Source organism: Chiloscyllium plagiosum, unplaced genomic scaffold (genome assembly GCF_037043375.1).
Source record: "Chiloscyllium plagiosum isolate Xiang-an unplaced genomic scaffold, Cpla_swu_hap1 HiC_scaffold_18, whole genome shotgun sequence".
NCBI lineage: Eukaryota > Metazoa > Chordata > Chondrichthyes > Orectolobiformes > Hemiscylliidae > Chiloscyllium > Chiloscyllium plagiosum.
In genome coordinates, this window is record NW_028270156.1 from 74,524,549 (window position 1) to 74,543,908 (window position 19,360).

A 19,360-nucleotide genomic window follows, 5' to 3' on the forward strand; every position below is an offset into this window, starting at 1 on the left:
CACTGTGATCCACACTGTCGTTCACACTGTGATCCACACTGTCGTTCACACTGTGATCCACACCGTCGTTCACACTGTGATCCACACTGTCGTTCACACTGTCATTCACTCTGTGATCCACACTGTCGTTCAGAGTGTCATTCACACTGTGATCCACATTGTCGTTCACACTGTGATCCACACTGTCATTCACTCTGTGATCCACACTGTCGTTCAGAGTGTCATTCACACTGTGAGCCACATTGTCGTTCAGACTGTGACCCACACTGTCATTCACACTGTGATCCACACTGTCGTTCACACTGTGATCCACACTGTTGTTCACACTGTGATCCACACTGTCGTTCACACTGTGATCCACACTGTCGTTCACACTGTGATCCACACCGTCGTTCACACTGTGATCCACACTGTCGTTCACACTGTCATTCACTCTGTGATCCACACTGTCGTTCAGAGTGTCATTCACACTGTGAGCCACATTGTCGTTCAGACTGTGACCCACACTGTGATCCACACTGTCGTTCACACTGTGATCCACACTGTCGTTCACACTGTGATCCACACTGTCGTTCACACTGTGATCCACACTGTTGTTCTCACTGTGATCCACAGTCATTCACACTGTGATCCACAGTCATTCACACTGTAATCCACACTGTGACCCACACTGTCGTTCACACTGTGATCCACACTGTCGTTCACACTGTGATCCACACTGTCGTTCACACTGTGATCCACACTGTCGTTCACACTGTGATCCACACTGTCGTTCACACTGTGATCCACACTGTCGTTCACACTGTGATCCACACCGTCATTCACATTGTGATCCACACCGTCGTTCACACTGTGATCCACCCTGTCATTCACTCTGTGATCCACACTGTCGTTCAGAGTGTCATTCACACTGTGAGCCACATTGTCGTTCAGACTGTGACCCACACTGTCATTCACACTGTCATTCACACTGTGATCCACACTGTCGTTCAGAGTGTCATTCACACTGTGATCCACACTGTCGTTCACACTGTGATCCACACTGTCGTTCACACTGTGATCCACACTGTCGTTCACACTGTGATCCACACTGTTGTTCTCACTGTGATCCACAGTCATTCACACTGTGATCCACAGTCATTCACACTGTGATCCACACTGTCGTTCACACTGTCGTTCACACTGTGATCCACACTGTCGTTCACACTGTGATCCACACCGTCGTTCACACTGTGATCCACACCGTCGTTCACACTGTGATCCACACCGTCGTTCACACTGTGATCCACACTGTCGTTCATAGTGTCATTCACACTGTGATCCACATTGTCGTTCACACTGTGATCCACACTGTCGTTCAGAGTGTCATTCACACCGTGAGCCACATTGTCGTTCAGACTGTGACCCACACTGTCATTCACACTGTGATCCACACTGTCGTTCACACTGTGATCCACACTGTCGTTCACACTGTGATCCACACTGTGATCCACACTGTCGTTCACACTGTGATCCACACTGTCGTTCACACTGTGATCCACACCGTCGTTCACACTGCGATCCACACTGTCGTTCACACTGTCATTCACTCTGTGATCCACACTGTCGTTCAGAGTGTCATTCACACTGTGAGCCACATTGTCGTTCAGACTGTGACCCACACTGTCATTCATACTGTCATTCACACTGTGATCCACACTGTCGTTCACACTGTGATCCACACTGTCGTTCACACTGTGATCCACACCGTCGTTCACACTGTGATCCACACTGTCGTTCACACTGTCATTCACTCTGTGATCCACACTGTCGTTCAGAGTGTCATTCACACTGTGATCCACATTGTCGTTCACACTGTGATCCACACTGTCATTCACTCTGTGATCCACACTGTCGTTCAGAGTGTCGTTCACCCTGTGATCCACACTGTCGTTCACACTGTCATTCACTCTGTGATCCACACTGTCGTTCAGAGTGTCATTCACACTGTGATCCACATTGTCGTTCACACTGTGATCCACACTGTCATTCACTCTGTGATCCACACTGTCGTTCAGAGTGTCGTTCACCCTGTGATCCACACTGTCGTTCAGACTGTGATTCACACTGTCATCCACACTGTCATTCACTCTGTGATCCACACTGTCGTTCAGAGTGTCATTCACACTGTGAGCCACATTGTCGTTCAGACTGTGACCCACACTGTCATTCACACTGTCATTCACACTGTGATCCACACTGTCGTTCACACTGTGATCCACACTGTCGTTCACACTGTGATCCACACTGTTGTTCTCACTGTGATCCACAGTCATTCACACTGTGATCCACAGTCATTCACACTGTGATCCACACTGTCGTTCACACTGTCGTTCTCACTGTGATCCACACTGTCGTTCACACTGTGATCCACACTGTCGTTCACACTGTGATCCACACCGTCGTTCACACTGTGATCCACACCGTCGTTCACACTGTGATCCACACCTTCGTTCACACTGTGATCCACACTGTCGTTCATAGTGTCATTCACACTGTGATCCACATTGTCGTTCACACTGTGATCCACACTGTCATTCACACTGTGATCCACACTGTTGTTCTCACTGTGATCCACACTGTCGTTCACACTGTGATCCACACCGTCGTTCACACTGCGATCCACACTGTCGTTCACACTGTCATTCACTCTGTGATCCACACTGTCGTTCACACTGTCATTCACTCTGTGATCCACACTGTCGTTCACACTGTGATCCACACTGTTGTTCTCACTGTGATCCACAGTCATTCACACTGTGATCCACAGTCATTCACACTGTGATCCACACTGTCGTTCACACTGTCGTTCACACTGTGATCCACACTGTCGTTCACACTGTGATCCACACCGTCGTTCACACTGTGATCCACACCGTCGTTCACACTGTGATCCACACCGTCGTTCACACTGTGATCCACACTGTCGTTCATAGTGTCATTCACACTGTGATCCACATTGTCGTTCACACTGTGATCCACACTGTCGTTCAGAGTGTCATTCACACCGTGAGCCACATTGTCGTTCAGACTGTGACCCACACTGTCATTCACACTGTGATCCACACTGTCGTTCACACTGTGATCCACACTGTCGTTCACACTGTGATCCACACTGTGATCCACACTGTCGTTCACACTGTGATCCACACTGTCGTTCACACTGTGATCCACACCGTCGTTCACACTGCGATCCACACTGTCGTTCACACTGTCATTCACTCTGTGATCCACACTGTCGTTCAGAGTGTCATTCACACTGTGAGCCACATTGTCGTTCAGACTGTGACCCACACTGTCATTCATACTGTCATTCACACTGTGATCCACACTGTCGTTCACACTGTGATCCACACTGTCGTTCACACTGTGATCCACACCGTCGTTCACACTGTGATCCACACTGTCGTTCACACTGTCATTCACTCTGTGATCCACACTGTCGTTCAGAGTGTCATTCACACTGTGATCCACATTGTCGTTCACACTGTGATCCACACTGTCATTCACTCTGTGATCCACACTGTCGTTCAGAGTGTCGTTCACCCTGTGATCCACACTGTCGTTCACACTGTCATTCACTCTGTGATCCACACTGTCGTTCAGAGTGTCATTCACACTGTGATCCACATTGTCGTTCACACTGTGATCCACACTGTCATTCACTCTGTGATCCACACTGTCGTTCAGAGTGTCGTTCACCCTGTGATCCACACTGTCGTTCAGACTGTGATTCACACTGTCATCCACACTGTCATTCACTCTGTGATCCACACTGTCGTTCAGAGTGTCATTCACACTGTGAGCCACATTGTCGTTCAGACTGTGACCCACACTGTCATTCACACTGTCATTCACACTGTGATCCACACTGTCGTTCACACTGTGATCCACACTGTCGTTCACACTGTGATCCACACTGTTGTTCTCACTGTGATCCACAGTCATTCACACTGTGATCCACAGTCATTCACACTGTGATCCACACTGTCGTTCACACTGTCGTTCTCACTGTGATCCACACTGTCGTTCACACTGTGATCCACACTGTCGTTCACACTGTGATCCACACCGTCGTTCACACTGTGATCCACACCGTCGTTCACACTGTGATCCACACCTTCGTTCACACTGTGATCCACACTGTCGTTCATAGTGTCATTCACACTGTGATCCACATTGTCGTTCACACTGTGATCCACACTGTCATTCACACTGTGATCCACACTGTTGTTCTCACTGTGATCCACACTGTCGTTCACACTGTGATCCACACTGTCGTTCACACTGTGATCCACACCGTCGTTCACACTGCGATCCACACTGTCGTTCACACTGTCATTCACTCTGTGATCCACACTGTCGTTCACACTGTCATTCACTCTGTGATCCACACTGTCGTTCAGAGTGTCATTCACACTGTGATCCACATTGTCGTTCACACTGTGATCCACACTGTCATTCACTCTGTGATCCACACTGTCGTTCAGAGTGTCATTCACACTGTGAGCCACATTGTCGTTCAGACTGTGACCCACACTGTCATTCACACTGTCATTCACACTGTGATCCACACTGTCGTTCACACTGTGATCCACACTGTCGTTCACACTGTGATCCACACTGTCGTTCACACTGTGATCCACACTGTCGTTCACACTGTGATCCACACCGTCGTTCACACTGTGATCCACACTGTCGTTCACACTGTCATTCACTCTGTGATCCACACTGTCGTTCAGAGTGTCATTCACACTGTGATCCACATTGTCGTTCACACTGTGATCCACACTGTCATTCACTCTGTGATCCACACTGTCGTTCAGAGTGTCGTTCACCCTGTGATCCACACTGTCGTTCACACTGTCATTCACTCTGTGATCCACACTGTCGTTCAGAGTGTCATTCACACTGTGATCCACATTGTCGTTCACACTGTGATCCACACTGTCATTCACTCTGTGATCCACACTGTCGTTCAGAGTGTCGTTCACCCTGTGATCCACACTGTCGTTCACACTGTGATTCACACTGTCATCCACACTGTCATTCACTCTGTGATCCACACTGTCGTTCAGAGTGTCATTCACACTGTGAGCCACATTGTCGTTCAGACTGTGACCCACACTGTCATTCACACTGTCATTCACACTGTGATCCACACTGTCGTTCACACTGTGATCCACACTGTCGTTCACACTGTGATCCACACTGTTGTTCTCACTGTGATCCACAGTCATTCACACTGTGATCCACAGTCATTCACACTGTGATCCACACTGTCGTTCACACTGTGATCCACACTGTCGTTCACACTGTGATCCACACCGTCGTTCACACTGTGATCCACACCGTCGTTCACACTGTGATCCACACCGTCGTTCACACTGTGATCCACACCGTCGTTCACACTGTGATCCACACTGTCGTTCATAGTGTCATTCACACTGTGATCCACATTGTCGTTCACACTGTGATCCACACTGTCATTCACTCTGTGATCCACACTGTCGTTCAGAGTGTCGTTCACACTGTGATCCACATTGTCGTTCAGACTGTGACCCACACTGTCATTCACACTGTGATCCACTCTGTCGTTCACACTGTGATCCACACTGTCGTTCAGACTGTGACCCACACTGTCGTTCACACTGTGATCCACACTGTCGTTCACACTGTGACCCACACAGTCGTTCACACTGTGACCCACACTGTCGTTCACACTGTGACCCACACTGTCGTTCACACTGTGACCCACACTGTCGTTCAGAGTGTCGTTCACACTGTGATCCACATTGTCGTTCAGACTGTGACCCACACTGTCATTCACACTGTGATCCACACTGTCGTTCACACTGTGATCCACACTGTCGTTCAGACTGTGACCCACACTGTCGTTCACACTGTGATCCACACTGTCGTTCACACTGTGATCCACACTGTTGTTCTCACTGTGATCCACAGTCATTCACACTGTGATCCACAGTCATTCACACTATAATCCACACTGTCATTCACACTGTGACCCACACAGTCGTTCACACTGTGACCCACACAGTCGTTCACACTGTGACCCACACTGTCGTTCACACTGTGACCCACACTGTCGTTCACACTGTGACCCACACTGTCGTTCACACTGTGACCCACACTGTCGTTCACACTGTGATCCACACTGTCGTTCACACTGTGATCCACACTGTCGTTCAGACTGCGATCCACACTGTCGTTCACACTGTGATCCACACTGTTGTTCTCACTGTGATCCACAGTCATTCACACTGTGATCCACACTATCGTTTACACCGTCGTTCACACTGTGATCCACACCGTCGTTCACACTGTGATCCACACTGTCGTTCACACTGTGACCCACACTGTCGTTCACACTGTGATCCACACTGTCGTTCTCACTGTGATCCACTCTGTCGTTCACACTGTGATCCACACTGTCGTTCACACTGTGATCCACTCTGTCGTTCACACTGTGATCCACACTGTCATTCACACTGTGATCCACACTGTCATTCACACTGTGATCCACATTGTCGTTCACACTGTCATTCACTCTGTGATCCACACTGTCGTTCAGAGTGTCATTCACATTGTGATCCACACTGTCGTTCACACTGTGATCCACACTGTTATTCACACTGTGATCCACACTGTCATTCACACTGTGATCCACACTGTTGTTCTCACTGTGATCCACAGTATTTCACATTGTGATCCACAGTCATTCACACTGTGATCCACAGTCATTCACACTGTAATCCGCACTGTCGTTCACACTGTGACCCACACAGTCGTTCACACTGTGACCCACACTGTCGTTCACACTGTGACCCACACTGTCGTTCACACTGTGACCCACACTGTCGTTCACACTGTGACCCACACTGTCGTTCACACTGTGATCCACACTGTCGTTCAGACTGTGATCCACACTGTCGTTCACACTGTCATTCACTCTGTGATCCACACTGTCGTTCAGAGTGTCATTCACACTGTGATCCACATTGTCATTCACACTGTGATCCACACTGTCGTTCAGAGTGTCATTCACACTGTGAAACACACTGTCGTTCACACTGTCGTTCACACTGTCGTTCACACTGTGATCCACACTGTCGTTCACACTGTGATCCACACTGTCGTTCACACTGTGATCCACACTGTCGTTCACACTGTGATCCACACCGTCGTTCACACTGTGATCCACACTGTCGTTCACACTGTCATTCACTCTGTGATCCACACTGTCGTTCAGAGTGTCATTCACACTGTGATCCACATTGTCGTTCACACTGTGATCCACACTGTCATTCACTCTGTGATCCACACTGTCGTTCAGAGTGTCATTCACACTGTGAGCCACATTGTCGTTCAGACTGTGACCCACACTGTCATTCACACTGTGATCCACACTGTCGTTCACACTGTGATCCACACTGTTGTTCACACTGTGATCCACACTGTCGTTCACACTTTGATCCACACTGTCGTTCACACTGTGATCCACACCGTCGTTCACACTGTGATCCACACTGTCGTTCACACTGTCATTCACTCTGTGATCCACACTGTCGTTCAGAGTGTCATTCACACTGTGAGCCACATTGTCGTTCAGACTGTGACCCACACTGTGATCCACACTGTCGTTCACACTGTGATCCACACTGTCGTTCACACTGTGATCCACACTGTCGTTCACACTGTGATCCACACTGTTGTTCTCACTGTGATCCACAGTCATTCACACTGTGATCCACAGTCATTCACACTGTAATCCACACTGTGACCCACACTGTCGTTCACACTGTGATCCACACTGTCGTTCACACTGTGATCCACACTGTCGTTCACACTGTGATCCACACTGTCGTTCACACTGTGATCCACACTGTCGTTCACACTGTGATCCACACCGTCGTTCACATTGTGATCCACACCGTCGTTCACACTGTGATCCACCCTGTCATTCACTCTGTGATCCACACTGTCGTTCAGAGTGTCATTCACACTGTGAGCCACATTGTCGTTCAGACTGTGACCCACACTGTCATTCACACTGTCATTCACACTGTGATCCACACTGTCGTTCACACTGTGATCCACACTGTCGTTCACACTGTGATCCACACTGTTGTTCTCACTGTGATCCACAGTCATTCACACTGTGATCCACAGTCATTCACACTGTGATCCACACTGTCGTTCACACTGTCGTTCACACTGTGATCCACACTGTCGTTCACACTGTGATCCACACCGTCGTTCACACTGTGATCCACACCGTCGTTCACACTGTGATCCACACCGTCGTTCACACTGTGATCCACACTGTCGTTCATAGTGTCATTCACACTGTGATCCACATTGTCGTTCACACTGTGATCCACACTGTCATTCACTCTGTGATCCACACTGTCGTTCAGAGTGTCGTTCACACTGTGATCCACATTGTCGTTCAGACTGTGACCCACACTGTCATTCACACTGTGATCCACACTGTCGTTCACACTGTGATCCACACTGTTGTTCAGACTGTGACCCACACTGTCGTTCAAACTGTGATCCACACTGTCGTTCACACTGTGATCCACACTGTTGTTCTCACTGTGATCCACAGTCATTCACACTGTGATCCACAGTCATTCACACTATAATCCACACTGTCATTCTCACTGTGACCCACACTGTCATTCACACTGTGACCCACACAGTCGTTCACACTGTGACCCACACAGTCGTTCACACTGTGACCCACACTGTCGTTCACACTGTGACCCACACTGTCGTTCACACTGTGACCCACACTGTCGTTCACACTGTGATCCACACTGTCGTTCACACTGTGATCCACACTGTCGTTCACACTGTGATCCACACTGTCGTTCACACTGTGATCCACACTGTCGTTCAGACTGCGATCCACACTGTCGTTCACACTGTGATCCACACTGTTGTTCTCACTGTGATCCACAGTCATTCACACTGTGATCCACACTGTCGTTTACACCGTCGTTCACACTGTGATCCACACCGTCGTTCACACTGTGATCCACACTGTCGTTCACACTGTGACCCACACTGTCGTTCACACTGTGATCCACACTGTCGTTCACACTGTGATCTACACTGTCGTTCACACTGTGATCCACTCTGTCGTTCACACTGTGATCCACACTGTCCTTCACACTGTGATCCACACTGTCGTTCACACTGTGATCCACATTGTCGTTCACACTGTCATTCACTCTGTGATCCACACTGTCGTTCAGAGTGTCATTCACATTGTGATCCACACTGTCGTTCACACTGTGATCCACACTGTTATTCACACTGTGATCCACACTGTCATTCACACTGTGATCCACACTGTTGTTCTCACTGTGATCCACAGTATTTCACATTGTGATCCACAGTCATTCACACTGTGATCCACAGTCATTCACACTGTAATCCGCACTGTCGTTCACACTGTGACCCACACAGTCGTTCACACTGTGACCCACACTGTCGTTCACACTGTGACCCACACTGTCGTTCACACTGTGACCCACACTGTCGTTCACACTGTGATCCACACTGTCGTTCAGACTGTGATCCACACTGTCGTTCACACTGTCATTCACTCTGTGATCCACACTGTCGTTCAGAGTGTCATTCACACTGTGATCCACATTGTCATTCACTCTGTGATCCACACTGTCGTTCAGAGTGTCATTCACACTGTGATCCACATTGTCGTTCAGACTGTTATCCACACTGTCGTTCACACTGTCATTCACACTGTGATCCACACTGTCGTTCAGAGTGTCATTCACACTGTGAAACAAACTGTCGTTCACACTGTCGTTCACACTGTCGTTCACACTGTGATCCACACTGTCGTTCACACTGTGATCCACACTGTCGTTCACACTGTGATCCACACTGTCGTTCACACTGTGATCCACACCGTCGTTCACACTGTGATCCACACTGTCGTTCACACTGTCATTCACTCTGTGATCCACACTGTCGTTCAGAGTGTCATTCACACTGTGATCCACATTGTCGTTCACACTGTGATCCACACTGTCATTCACTCTGTGATCCACACTGTCGTTCAGAGTGTCATTCACACTGTGAGCCACATTGTCGTTCAGACTGTGACCCACACTGTCATTCACACTGTCATTCACACTGTGATCCACACTGTTGTTCACACTGTGATCCACACTGTCGTTCACACTGTGATCCACACTGTTGTTCACACTGTGATCCACACTGTCGTTCACACTGTGATCCACACTGTCGTTCACACTGTGATCCACACCGTCGTTCACACTGTGATCCACACTGTCGTTCACACTGTCATTCACTCTGTGATCCACACTGTCGTTCAGAGTGTCATTCACACTGTGAGCCACATTGTCGTTCAGACTGTGACCCACACTGTGATCCACACTGTCGTTCACACTGTGATCCACACTGTCGTTCACACTGTGATCCACACTGTCGTTCACACTGTGATCCACACTGTTGTTCTCACTGTGATCCACAGTCATTCACACTGTGATGCACAGTCATTCACACTGTAATCCACACTGTGATCCACACTGTCGTTCACACTGTCGTTCACACTGTCATCCACACTGTCGTTCACACTGTGATCCACACTGTCGTTCACACTGTGATCCACACTGTCGTTCACACTGTGATCCACACTGTCGTTCACACTGTGATCCACACCGTCGTTCACACTGTGATCCACACCGTCGTTCACACTGTGATCCACCCTGTCATTCACTCTGTGATCCACACTGTCGTTCAGAGTGTCGTTCACCCTGTGATCCACATTGTCGTTCACACTGTGATCCACACTGTCATTCACTCTGTGATCCACACTGTCGTTCACCCTGTGATCCACACTGTCGTTCACACTGTGACCCACACTGTCATTCACACTGTGATCCACATTGTCGTTCAGACTGTGACACACACTGTCGTTCACACTGTGATCCACACTGTCGTTCACACTGTGATCCACACTGTTGTTCTCACTGTGATCCACTGTCATTCACACTGTGACCCACACTGTCATTCACACTGTGACCCACACAGTCGTTCACACTGTGACCCACACTGTCGTTCACACTGTGACCCACACTGTCGTTCACACTGTGACCCACACTGTCGTTCACACTGTGACCCACACTGTCGTTCACACTGTGATCCACACTGTCGTTCACACTGTGATCCACACTGTCGTTCAGACTGCGATCCACACTGTCGTTCACACTGTGATCCACACTGTCATTCACTCTGTGATCCACATTGTCGTTCAGACTGTGACCCACACTGTCGTTCACACTATCATTCACACTGTGATCCACACTGTCGTTCACACTGTGATCCACACTGTCGTTCACACTGTGATCCACACTGTTGTTCTCACTGTGATCCACAGTCATTCACACTGTGATCCACAGTCATTCACACTGTAATCCATAGTCATTCACACTGTAACCCACACTGTCATTCACACTGTGACCCACACTGTCATTCACACTGTGACCCACACAGTCGTTCACACTGTGACCCACACTGTTGTTCACACTGTGACCCACACTGTCGTTCACACTGTGATCCACACTGTCGTTCAGACTGTGATCCACACTGTCGTTCACACTGTCATTCACTCTGTGATCCACACTGTCGTTCACACTGTCATTCACTCTGTGATCCACACTGTCGTTCAGAGTGTCATTCACACTGTGATCCACACTGTCATTCACACTGTGATCCACACTGTCATTCACTCTGTGATCCACACTGTCGTTCAGAGTGTCATTCACACTGTGATCCACACTGTCATTCACACTGTGATCCACACTGTCATTCACTCTGTGATCCACACTGTCGTTCAGAGTGTCATTCACACTGTGATCCACACTGTCATTCACACTGTGATCCACACTGTCATTCACACTGTGATCCACACTGTCATTCACTCTGTGATCCACACTGTCATTCACTCTGTGATCCACACTGTCGTTCAGAGTGTCATTCACACTGTGATCCACACTGTCATTCACACTGTGATCCACACTGTCATTCACTCTGTGATCCACACTGTCGTTCAGAGTGTCATTCACACTGTGATCCACACTGTCATTCACACTGTGATCCACACTGTCATTCACACTGTGATCCACACTGTCATTCACACTGTGATCCACACTGTCATTCACTCTGTGATCCACACTGTCGTTCAGAGTGTCATTCACACTGTGATCCACACTGTCATTCACTCTGTGATCCACACTGTCGTTCAGAGTGTCATTCACACTGTGATCCACACTGTCATTCACACTGTGATCCACACTGTCATTCACTCTGTGATCCACACTGTCGTTCAGAGTGTCATTCACACTGTGATCCACACTGTCATTCACACTGTGATCCACACTGTCATTCACACTGTGATCCACAGTGTCATTCAGACTGTCGTTCAGACTGTGATCCACACTGTCATTCACACTGTGACCCACACTGTCATTCACACAGTGATCCACACTGTCATTCACACTATTATTCACACAGTGAGCCACACTGTCATTCACAGTCATGAACACTGATCCACACTGTTATCCACACTGTCATTCACAGTCATTCACACTGTGATCCACACTGTCATTCACACTGTAATCCACACTATCATTCAGACTGTCGTTCAGACTGTGGTCCACACTGTCGTTCAGACTGTTGCTGGCCGTGAAGAGTTGTGCGTACAGCTGAAAGGCAGACTGACTCACCGCGTCCCTCTGGAAGTAGATCAGGATCCCTGCTGTAATCTGAGCGATCAGGATCAGCAGTAAGCAGGTGAAATACTGAAAAACAAAGCACATTCATTCAGATCTAATCCCTCTGCGCACTGCGGGACAGCAGTAGCTTGACACACTTACGGGGCTATGGGTTTGATTGTAGGTATTCCCTCATGTGGCTGCGCACACTCCTACGTGTCTGTGTGTGAGATTGTGTATGTTTCTGTGTGTACACGCATGTGCACGTCTGTGTGTCTGTATTGGTGTGTGTGCAAGCAGGTGTCTGTGTGTGCGTGTCAGTGTGCCTGTCTGTGAGTGAGTTTGTTCACCAGTGCCTACAAGTGTCTGTGGATGCTTGCTCATGCAAGTCCACTGATATGTGGATGTGTGTACATCCCCGTGTGCACGCACATGTATGTGTGCGTGTGCAGGTGTGTGTGTGCCTGCGTGAGTGTATGTGCAGGTGAGAATGTGAGTATGTGTTTGTGCAGGTGTATCTGTGCGTGTGTGAGCGTGCACATTCATATGTGTGTGCACTTGATGTGTGTGTTTACCCATAATGTTGCCCCAGTTTTTGTTCAGCGCCTGGTGTTTTTTGCAGTGTCTGTCTCTCTCGGTGTGCAGTGATCCTGAACCTGTTAAGCAGAGAGAGTTGCAAGTATCCCCCCGCCCTCGGTGATGTCAGTCTGAGCTGGGTGACCCTGGTGCTCCCAGCTTCCATTGGAGACAGTGTGGACCGGTCTCTGTTACCCTGCACTGACTCACCAATCCTAAAAGACATCTGACTTCATTCACTGCTCCCAGGCAGCCGAGGAATCCCATCAACATGGTCACAGAGCCCACTCCCAGTAAGATGTACGACCCAATTTTCAATGCAGACGATGAGGACTCTGCAGGGAGTGAATCAATACTGAGTCAATACTTGCTGATATCAGACACTCATACACACTGCACCAATCGCAACAACTTCAAACCAGCACCGCTGTAACAGAGCACCGCTGTACCAGGGTATCGCTGTAACAGGGTATCACTGTACCAGGGCACCGCTGTAACAGAGCACCGCTGTACCAGGGTATCGCTGTAACAGGGTATCACTGTACCAGGGCACCGCTGTAACAGAGCACCGCTGTACCAGGGTATTGCTGTAACAGGGTATCACTGTACCAGGGCACCGCTGTAACAGAGCACCGCTGTACCAGGGTATCGCTGTAACAGGGTATCACTGTACCAGGGCACCGCTGTAACAGAGCACCGCTGTACCAGGCTATCGCTGTAACAGGGTATCACTGTACCAGGGCACCGCTGTAACAGAGCACCGCTGTACCAGGGTATCGCTGTAACAGGGCACCACTGTACCAGAGCACCGCTGTAACAGAGCACCGCTGTACCAGGGTATCGCTGTAACAGGGTATCACTGTACCAGGGCACCGCTGTAACAGAGCACCGCTGTACCAGGGTATCGCTGTAACAGGGCACCACTGTAACAGGGTATCGCTGTACCAGAGCACCGCTGTAACAGGGTATCGCTGTAACAGGGTATCGCTGTACCAGAGCACCGCTGTAACAGGGTATCGCTGTACCAGAGCACCGCTGTAACAGGGTATCGCTGTAACAGGGTATCGCTGTAACAGGGCACCGCTGTAACAGGGTTTCGCTGTAATAGGGCACCGCTGTACCAGGGCACCGCTGTAACAGGGCACCGTTGTAACAGGGTTTCGCTGTAATAGGGCAACGCTGTACCAGGGCACCACTGTAACAGGATATCGCTGTTACAGGGCACCACTGTAACAGGGCACCATTGTACCAGGGCACCGCTGCAAGAGGGCTCCTCTGTAACAGGGCACCGCGTAAAAGGGTATCGCTGTAACAGGGCACCGCTGTAACAGGGCACCGCGGTAACAGGGCACCGCTGTATCAGGGCACCGCTGTATCAGGGCACCGCTGTACCAGGGCACCGCTGTACCAGGGCACCGCTGTACCAGGGTACCTCTGTAACAGGGCACCGCTGTACCAGGGCACCGCTGTAACAGGGTACCTCTGTAACAGGGCACCGCTGTAACAGGGCATCGCTGTAACAGGGCACCGCTGTAACAGGGCATTGCTGTAACAGGGCACCGCTGTAACAGGGCATCGCTGTAACAGGGCACCGCTGTAACAGGATATTGCTGTAGCAGTGCACCGCTGTACCAGGGCACCGCTGTAACAGGGCACCGCTGTAATAGGGAATCGTTGTAACAGGGCATCACTGTAACAGGCCACGGCTGTACAAAGGCACCGCTGTTACAGGGCATTTCGGTAGCAGGGCACCGCTGTAACAAGGTATCGCTGTAACAGGGCACCACTGTACCAGGGCACCGCTGTAACAGGATATCGCTGTAATAGGGCACCGCTGTAACAGGGAATCGCTGAAACAGGGCACCGCTGTACCAGGGCACCGCTATAACAGGGCAACGCTGTAACAGGGCAACGCTGTAACAGGGCACCGCTGTACCAGGGCACCGCTGTAACAGGGCAACGCTGTAACAGGGCACCGCTGTACCAGGGCACCGCTGTACCAGGGCACCGCTGTAACAGGGAACCGCTGAAACAGGGCACCGCTGTAACAGGGCATCGCTGTAACAGGGCATCGCTGTAACAGGGCATCGCTGTAACAGGGCACCGCTGTAACAGGGTATTGCTGTAGCAGTGCACCGCTGTACCAGGCCACCGCTGTAACAGGGCACCGCTGTAATAGGGAATCGTTGTAACAGGGCATCACTGTAACAGGGCATCACTGTAACAGGCCACGGCTGTACAAAGGCACCGCTGTTACAGGGCACCGCTGTAACAGGGCACCACTGTACTAGGGCACCGCTGTAACAGGGTATCGCTGTAACAGGGCACCGCTGTAACAGGGCACCGCTGTAACAGGGAATCGCTGTGACAGTGCATCGCTATAACAGGGCACCGCTGTAACAGGGCACCGCTGTAACAGGGCACCGCTGTATCAGGGCACCGCTGTAACAGGGCACCGCTGTAACAGGGCACCGCTGTAACAGGGCACCGCTGTAACAGGACACCGCTGTAACAGGGCACCGCTGTAACAGGGCACCGCTGTAACAGGGCACCGCTATAACAGGACAACGCTGTAACAGGGCACCGCTGTAACAGGGCACCGCTGTAGCAGGGCACCGCTGTAACAGGGCACCGCTGTAACAGGGAATCGCTGAAACAGGGCACCGCAGTAACAGGGCATCGCTGTAACAGGGCACCGCTGTAACAGGGCACCGCTGTAACAGGGCACCGCTGTAACAGGGCATCGCTGTAACAGGGCACCGCTGTAACAGGGAATCACTGTAACAGGGCACCGCTGTAACAGGGAATCACTGTAACAGGGCACCGCTGTAACAGGGAATCGCTGTACCAGGGCACCGCTGTACCAGGGAATCACTGTATCAGGGCACCGCTGTAATAGGGAATCGCTGTAACAGGGAATCGCTGTAACAGGGCACCGCTGTAACAGGGCACCGCTGTAACAGGGCACCGCTGTAACAGGGCACCGCTGTAATAGGGAATCGCTGTAACAGGGCACCGCTGTAACAGGGCACCGCTGTAATAGGGAATCGCTGTAACAGGGCATCGCTGTAACAGGGCACTGCTGTAATAGGGAATCGCTGTAACAGGGCATCGCTGTAACACGGCACCACTGTACCAGGGCATCGCTGAAACAGGGCATCGCTGAAACAGGGCATCGCTGTACCAGGGCACCGCTGTAACAGTGCATTGCTGTAACAGGACATCGCTATAACAGGGCATCGCTGTAACAGGGCACTGCTATACCAGGGCATCGCTGTACCAGGGCATCGCTGTACCAGGGTATCGCTGTAATAGGGAATCGCTGTACCAGGGTATTGCTGTACCAGGGTATTGCTGTACCAGGACATCGCTGTAACAGGGAATGGCTGTAACAGGGCATCGCTGTAACAGGGCACCACTGAACCAGGGCACCGCTGTAACAGGGCATCGCTGTAACAGGGCATCGCTGTACCAGGGCACCGCTGTAACGGGGCACCGCTGTAACAGGGCATTGCTGTATCAGGGCATCGCTGTAACAGGGCACCGCTGTAACAGGGCACCGCTGTAACAGGGCACCGCTGTAATACGGAATCGCTGTAACAGGGCACCGCTGTAACAGGGCACCGCTGTACCAGAGCACCGTGGCAACACGGCACCGCTGTAACAGGGCATCGCTGTAACAGGGCATCGCTGTACCAGGGCACCGCTGTATCAGGGCACCGCTGTAACAGGGCATCGCTGTACCAGGGCACCGCTGTAACAGGGCATCGCTGTAACAGGGCATCGCTGTAACAGGGCATCGCTGTACCAGGGCACCGCTGTAACGGGGCACCGTGGTAACAGGGCACCGCTGTAACAGGGCATTGCTGTATCAGGGCATCGCTGTAACAGGGCACCGCTGTACCAGAGCACCGTGGTAACAGGGCATCGCTGTAACAGGGCATCGCTGTAACAGGGCACGCTGTAACAGGGTATCGCTGTAACAGGGCACCACTGTACCAGGGCACCGCTGTAACAGGGTATCGCTGTAATAGGGCACCGCTGTAACAGGGAATCGCTGAAACAGGGCACCGCTGTGACAGGGCATCGCTATAACAGGGCACCGCTGTAACAGGGCAACGCTGTAACAGGGCACCGCTATAACAGGGCAACGCTGTAACAGGGCAACGCTGTAACAGGGCACCGCTGTACCAGGGCACCGCTGTACCAGGGCACCGCTGTAACAGGGCACCGCTGTAACAGGGAACCGCTGTAACAGGGCATCGCTGTAACAGGGCACCGCTGTAACAGGGCATCGCTGTAACAGGGCATCGCTGTAACAGGGCATCGCTGTAACAGGGCACCGCTGTAACAGGGTATTGCTGTAGCAGTGCACCGCTGTAATAGGGAATCGTTGTAACAGGGCATCACTGTAACAGGGCATCACTGTAACAGGGCATCACTGTAACAGGCCACGGCTGTACAAAGGCACCGCTGTTACAGGGCACCGCTGTAACAGGGCACCGCTGTACTAGGGCACCGCTGTAACAGGGTATCGCTGTAACAGGGAATCGCTGTAACAGGGAATCGCTGAAATAGGGCACCGCTGTGACAGGGCATCGCTATAACAGGGCACCGCTGTAACAGGGCAACGCTGTAACAGGGCAACGCTGTAACAGGGCAACGCTGTAACAGGGCACCGCTGTAACAGGGAATCGCTGAAACAGGGCACCGCAGTAACAGGGCACCGCAGTAACAGGGCACCGCTGTAACAGGGCACCGCTGTAACAGGGCACCGCTGTATCAGGGCACCGCTGTAACAGGGCACCGCTGTAACAGGGCACCGCTGTAATAGGGAATCGCTGTAACAGGGCACCGCTGTAACAGGGCACTGCTGTAATAGGGAATCGCTGTAACAGGGCACCGCTGTAACAGGGCACCGCTGTAACAGGGCACCGCTGTAATAGGGAATCGCTGTAACATGGCACCGCTGTAACAGGGCACTGCTGTAATAGGGAATCGCTGTAACAGGGCATCGCTGTAACACGGCACCACTGTACCAGGGCATCGCTGAAACAGGGCATCGCTGAAACAGGGCATCGCTGTACCAGGGCACCGCTGTAAGAGTGCATTGCTGTAACAGGACATTGCTATAACAGGGCATCGCTGTAACAGGGCACCGCTGTACCAGGGCATCGCTGTACCAGGGCATCGCTGTACCAGGGTATTGCTGTAATAGGGAATCGCTGTACCAGGGTATTGCTGTACCAGGGCATCGCTGTAACAGGGCATGGCTGTAACAGGGCATCGCTGTAACAGGGCACCACTGTACCAGGGCACCGCTGTAACAGGGCATCGCTGTAACAGGGCATCGCTGTAACAGGGCATCGCTGTACCAGGGCACCGCTGTAACGGGGCACCGTGGTAACAGGGCACCGCTGTAACAGGGCATTGCTGTATCAGGGCATCGCTGTATCAGGGCATCGCTGTAACAGGGCATCGCTGTAACAGGGCACCGCTGTAATACGGAATCGCTGTAACAGGGCACCGCTGTAACAGGGCACCGCTGTAACAGGGCATCGCTGTAACAGGGCATCGCTGTACCAGGGCACCGCTGTAACGGGGCACCGTGGTAACAGGGCACCGCTGTAACAGGGCATTGCTGTATCAGGGCATCGCTGTAACAGGGCACCGCTGTACCAGAGCACCGTGGTAACAGGGCATCGCTGTAACAGGGCATCGCTGTAACAGGGCACCGCTGTAACAGGGCATCACTGTAACAGGGCACCGCTGTATCAGGCCATCGCTGTAACAGGGCACCGCTGTACCAGGGCATCGCTGTATCAGGGCACAGCTGTAACAGGGCACAGCTGTAACAGGGCACCGCTCTAACAGGGCACCGCTGTATCAGGGCATCGCTGTAACAGGGCACAGCTGTAACAGGTCACCACTGTATCAGGGCATTGCTGTAC

The 19,360-nt window shown here is 51.3% G+C and overlaps 1 protein-coding gene across 1 annotated transcript in view; it reads right to left on the reverse strand.

The window, feature by feature from the left end:
• The window catches only part of cd82b (CD82 molecule b), a 165,936-nt gene that overhangs the window by 108,721 nt on the left and 37,855 nt on the right, over positions 1-19,360 (reverse strand). Inside the window, exons 4-5 of the mRNA XM_087996803.1 lie at positions 13,620-13,744; positions 12,846-12,920 (exon numbers count right to left, since the gene is read on the reverse strand). Coding sequence (XP_087852929.1) covers positions 12,846-12,920; positions 13,620-13,744 — 200 coding nt within the window. The remainder of the gene's footprint in view (positions 1-12,845; positions 12,921-13,619; positions 13,745-19,360) is intronic.